General features: G+C 51.8%; 1 protein-coding gene across 1 annotated transcript; it reads left to right on the top strand.

Moving 5' to 3' along the window:
* The first annotated feature begins 798 nt into the window (after positions 1-798).
* Positions 799-3,867, top strand: MYOG (myogenin). The gene is made up of 3 exons (XM_043924442.1): positions 799-1,476; positions 2,275-2,356; positions 2,965-3,867. The coding sequence occupies exons 1-3, from the start codon at positions 922-924 to the stop codon at positions 3,084-3,086; spliced, it is 759 nt and encodes a 252-aa protein (XP_043780377.1). The 5' UTR covers positions 799-921; the 3' UTR covers positions 3,087-3,867.
* The last annotated feature ends 2,133 nt before the right edge of the window (positions 3,868-6,000 follow it).

Here is a 6,000-nt window from a genome sequence, read left to right as displayed (position 1 = left end):
TCCTTCCCTCTTCACCCACATTACGGAGCCAGGAAAATCCTGGTGTCTAAACTGGGTAGGAAACAAGTTGAAAAGGTGACATAGGAAGACAGATAAATGATTCAGAGTCAGAAAGGGAGGAGACAGAGGGCTTAATAGATCTTGACCTTGCCACTGTGGGGAAGATGGTGATGTGTAGGCTGTAAATTCTAATCTCTGCTCTGACCCTGGTCAGCTGTATTAAAGAGAAAACTTCCACTGACTCCTACGATAAAGGAGAAAACAAGACCAAAAAATACACTTTGCCTCAGTTTATCCACCATCACATGAGACCTAAGAAATATATGCTGTCAAAACTGCTTTGAAAACTTAGAAGTTGAATTCATCTGTAATCCTTCTTACCCACAAACTAAACTGCTGTCACCCTCTAGAAAGAGAATCTTTTGAAGAGTTTCATCTCACCGACACAGTCTGGGTAAGGCGCTATGAGGAAGCAGGGAGATGAACAGACTGACTTCCTATGGCCCCTTCCAGCCTAAACCTACTCCTTCCTTGTCCTTCCCTGCCCGCCCCCCCACCCCCCTCCGCCCCTCTTGTTTGAGGCTAGCAGTAGGCAGGCCGCCCAGCTAGGAGTAATTGAAAGGAGCAGATGAGGGGAGAATGTGTGTCCTCCCCCAGCTCCCCGGCCCCCACGGGGGCTGTCGAGAAATGAGAACTAGTCAGATTACACCCTGTGGCCTCCCTCCCAGTGCACCGGAGCCAGCTAGGGGTAGGCGGGCTGGGGCAGGGGCCGGCGTGGTGTGTGCAGGGGGAGAGGGAAGGGGAATCACGTCTAATCCACTGTAAACGTCTTGATGTGCAGCAACAGCTTAGAGGGGGGCTCAGGTTTCTGCGGCGTTGGCTATATTTATCTCTGGTTCCATGCCAGCAGGGAGGGTTTAAATGGCACCCAGCAGTTGGCGTGAGGGGCCGCAGGAGCTTGGGGGCTGGTGGCAGGAACAAGCCTCTTCTGCCCCCATGGAGCTGTATGAGACTTCTCCCTACTTCTATCAGGAGCCTCACTTCTATGACTCTGTGACAGGGGAGAACTACCTGCCTGTCCACCTCCAGGGCTTCGAGCCGCCAGGCTATGAGCGGGCTGAGCTCAGCCTGAGCCCTGAGGCTCGCGTGCCCCTTGAAGACAAGGGGCTGGGGCCCGCGGAGCACTGCCCGGGCCAGTGCCTGCCGTGGGCGTGTAAGGTGTGTAAGAGGAAGTCGGTGTCTGTGGACCGGCGGCGCGCCGCCACTCTGAGGGAGAAGCGCAGACTCAAGAAGGTGAATGAAGCCTTCGAGGCCCTCAAGAGGAGCACCCTGCTCAACCCCAACCAGCGGCTGCCCAAAGTGGAGATCCTGCGCAGCGCCATCCAGTACATAGAGCGCCTGCAGGCCCTGCTTAGCTCCCTCAACCAGGAGGAGCGTGATCTCCGCTACCGAGGTGGGGGCGGACCCCAGCCGGGGGTAAGTGGCCACCCTACCCGCCCGCCCGGGGAGGGGCGCACAGGAGGCATCTGGACAGCCTCAGGGGACCCCATCATGGGCTCAGTCAGATGGCTGGAGCAGGAGCCAGGAAGGGTCTTAGGAGGCTGCAGGATGCCTTTCCTTTGTTAAAGCTGGACCACCCAGCTGACCTCCTGTGTCCCCACATCCTTTCCAGACAAGACAAAGGCAATGGAGGGGGAGGGGGGAGAGGCATGTGGAGGAGGGGGTTGGCACAGGACTGAAGGAGGGGTCCAGAAGCAAGTCTAGAGTCAGCTGGGTGAGGAGGAAGGTTAACCCCAGTGTCTGGTGCTAGGGCCTCAAAGGCAAGGTCAAGCGTACCTGAGAAGACTGCTTTGCCCCTCAGCCAACCCCATCTTGGGTAGGGCGAGCAGAGAGGAAACCCACTCAGCCTCCCTCATGGAACCCCAACAGGCCTGCACAAAGGGGGCCTGGTTGGGCCAGACATTCTGCCTCCTTCACCCCTATCCCGGGGTCAGGAAACCACAGAGCCCCCCTTAGTCTGGGTGCCCTATAGGGGCAGAATCACCCCTCACCCCAGGGTGAGTGCTGGGAAAGGCCTTGAAGCAGGGGTTCTGTGGCCAGGTTAAAAGAGCTAATTTCGAAGATTCTGAAATAGGTGGTGGGCTAGGCTGGAGGGCTGCAGCTTGTGACCCACCCTCCAACCCCACCACCGGCACTTCTGCCCACTGGGACTGGACAAAGAGACACTACCAAGACTGGTGGTGCCCTACCCTGGGCCTCCATCCTGTCTTGCAGGTGCCCAGTGAATGCAGCTCCCATAGCGCCTCCTGCAGTCCACAGTGGGGCAGCGCACTGGAGTTTGGCCCCAACCCAGGGGGTAAGTGAGACCAAGACCTTGCTTACTTTGACTCATATCACGCAGTCTGTCTCTAGGCCCAGTTCTTCCCTCTTCCCTTATTCCCTGCTCCAGTACTTTTCCCTTGGCCTCTCTAGGGGCTTTTTGAAACTAGGGCCCCAAATGGTGGGCTAGAAGACCCTGTGCCTCTCTGAAGCTTTGACCCGCTACGGAGTTGTCTAGGCCTCCTGCAACAGCCCAGTTGGTGCCTGGTGGCTGACCTTCCCCACAGAGAGGACAGTGTCCCTGCCCCAAGGGTCTCTGGGAATTGCTGAGTCAATGCTGCAAAACTGGGCCAGCAAAGGGCAGTTCCAGTCTCCCAGGATACACTGTTCTGGCTCCACCTCAGAATAGCTGCTTCCAGATTCTAACTACATCAGGGATTTCAGAAGACACACTGGTGTTCAAACACACATACACATATGTGTGCACCTAGCATTTGGAAAGGCATGGGCTGTGGAGTAGAACCCCAAGCTTTTCTCACCCATCTGTCCTGGAAAACCTGTGCTACTCCAAAGAGTTCAGCCCCTGACTCTGGTCATACAATCCTTTCATCAACCAGGTAACATCTTCCTACCTTCCCCTTATAGATCATCTGCTCCCAGCGGACCCTATAGACGCCCACAATCTGCACTCCCTCACCTCCATCGTGGACAGCATCACAGTGGAGGATGTCGCTGTGGCCTTCCCAGATGAAACCATACCAAACTGAGATTGTCTGCCAGGATGGGCATCCGTGAGAGCCCCCCAAGCTGGCCACAGATGCCACCACTTCTGCACCAGGTCTCTTCTAAGCCATGCTGTCCTGATGCCAGGAAACCAGCTCTGGGGCTGACAAATGCCAGATTACCCCCTCCTCATCCACTTAAGGTTTACCTGCCACCCAGAGAGGGAAAGAATGCTCTCACTTAGCTGACTCCTTAGAGCAAGAGGGCAGTTCTGTTTCCAGGGAGATAAAGCAAGGGACCAGAGTGCCCCCTTGTGTAAGCCCTCTGGTCAGGGGGCAACTCAGGAGCTGCCCTTTGATTGTTATGCAGCCTCCAAATCCACTCCCTGAAAAGATAGCTTGAGATATGAAGACAGTGTCCTGACATGGACAGACTATGCACATCTCCTGTTCGTCTCTTCCTATGCCAGTGGCTGGGCTGGGCCTGCCCTGAATTGAGAGAAGGGAGAGGAATAATTCAGTTCCCAAGTCACTGGGCGGGGGGCCGGGGGGGGGGGGCAGGCTTTTACAGTGAATCCTGGGAACCTTCCAGTGGTTTTATGTTTTGTTTTGTTTTGTGTGTTGTTTGTAAAGCTGCCATCTGACCAAGGTCTCTGTGCTGAAGTCGCCAGGGATAGGTGTGGGGCGGGGGGCAGGGGCTCCTGGGTTGATTAATTTTGTTAACTAAGCATTGTGTGGTTTTGCCATTGTTTTGTATATTTTTTTTTTTGCTAACTTATTTGGATTTCTTTTTTTAAAAAAAATAAATAAAGACTGGGTGCTAGAAGAGTGTCTGTGATGATATAGAGGGAGGAGATGACTGATGCTATAGCCTCTTCCACCTCAGTGGTCCAGACACATTGCAGGGCCAGGGCTTGTGAAGCAGATGGGGCTCCCAAAGCATCTGAGGCACCACACTGCTGGTAGTGACAAGGTGTTGGAACCCCCGCTTTTTCACCATCACAAAGGAAGCCATGCCGGGTTTATTGGCTGGGCAAAGACAAGATTCTACAGAGAAATCCTTGGGGGACACGCAGGAAATTTCATTCAGCATTCTGTTGCATTCTAGTTCATAGGTGCTATTCACAGTCTCCTGTACTCCATCCCAATAGGTTCATTCCCTTTCAATTAACTGAACATGCTCATTTTCCTAGCACTCAGAACACAGCCAGCAGACAGGGTGTAGAGCTGGAATCTGTGGGTTTCCCCTCTCTTAATTCCTGCCTCTCCTCTGGTGCAACATTAGCAGGAGTCCTGTGAGGAAGTGGGAAGTGATCAAATCAGGGTGACTGGGGTCAGACACTGTCCCTTTCTTCCAGGCCAAATAACATGCCCCCTCACCACACTCTTCTAATACTCCAGGTGCAGGAGATTCTGGTCCCTGTCTACAGCTCAGAGGATGAAGCCAATTTCATTAGGGGTGGGGGCAAGGGGTTTATAAAGAACAATCAAAGGAAATGAAGGTAGGGCTCTCTTCATATGGGATGCCATTTTCCAAAGACTGGCTTCCTGAAGGGAAAAAGGTGGGTGGAGAATTGAGATGAAGGATTTGGATAGAGATCACATAACATTAACTGAAAAAGCATCAGGAGCTAGAATTTAGTCCATTCAGACTAGAAACTTTATTAATGCCAACTGTTTCAGGCTGTCTGATTTATTGCAAATTATAAGTTTCAGAATCATTACAGAAGTCAGGGGATTCAGAGTGCGGTACATTCCAGCCTCAATTCTTCTGGGCCCTTCACAACAGGCGTAACCCAGTTTTATCAACCAGGCCCAGGCCCCAACGCCCCTTCTGTACTAGCTCCGGGCTCAGCTGCGCCATCTCTACCACACCTGTCTTCCTGACTTGTTCCTGGAGAGGGAAGGCAACACACTGCTCCTGGAGGTTTCTCCAGAACCTCTGCTTAAGCAACAGAAGCAAGACTCAGAGCAGGCTCATAGAACCCAGCTGAGAGCACAAAAAGGGGGCCTCCTCCAGGGCTCGCTCATCCCAAACCACCAGACAGGGCTGGGCCTACTGGGAAGCATAAACTGGCCTAATCTTTCCCCATTCGTGAGATTTTCTTTTTGGGTTTATGTCGCTGTGTTTACACTATGGACAGGGGATGTTGTTCCATTTGCTGTTCCATTTACTGGAATGTTTGCCATTCCAGTAAACAAAAAATGTTGCCCACCATCAAGTCATCAGACACTGTAGTGGCAAGTTGCACCCATTTCCAGGATGGAGAAAAGAACAGAAAGCATTATGTGGTTCAGATACTGGCCCTAGACTGTTAAGATGCTTATGTAAAGAGTAATGCCAATAAGCCCAGACTCTTGCATATTCCCGTATATAGAAAGGCACTAAAATCATTAATTTGATATGCATTTTTTTGATTATCAGTAATCTTTGACATTTCACTACATTTTTATTTTTAGCAAAAACTCCTATATGCCCTGGCAGAACAGTTCCTCAGAGCTATTTGAGAGGCTGTCCCCTGGGCTATAGTCCTCAGTAAGTTCCCCCAAGTAAAACTTACCTTTCAAATATTAGGTTGTGCATTTTTCTTCAGTTAGACAGTCTTACCTCCTCGGAAAGACTGGAGAGGAATACTTAGGTCACTGCCACAACTCTTAGCTCTCTGTGGCTCACTGCCCTTGAGGATGAGGAGGGTAACACGTGTGGGTATTGAATCTATATTCATTCCCTTATTATCCACTGCAAATATCGAACTACCCATTCAAGGCGTATCTTCTCCCCTCAGATTCATTTCCTCTGCCCCTGGCACCTTCCAAGCTCCCAGGGGGATACAATCCCACTGCCTTCAGTTGCCCAGTAAGTGGTTATGGTCTGACAAAGAGAAAGGCACTCATCTCTACTAAGGAACTGATAGGCTCTCGGGTTGTTGGATAAGTTTATCTCTTCTCAATTATCATT

This window comes from Cervus elaphus, chromosome 14 (assembly GCF_910594005.1).
Source record: "Cervus elaphus chromosome 14, mCerEla1.1, whole genome shotgun sequence".
Taxonomy (NCBI): domain Eukaryota; kingdom Metazoa; phylum Chordata; class Mammalia; order Artiodactyla; family Cervidae; genus Cervus; species Cervus elaphus.
This window is presented reverse-complemented; position numbering and strand designations above follow the sequence as displayed.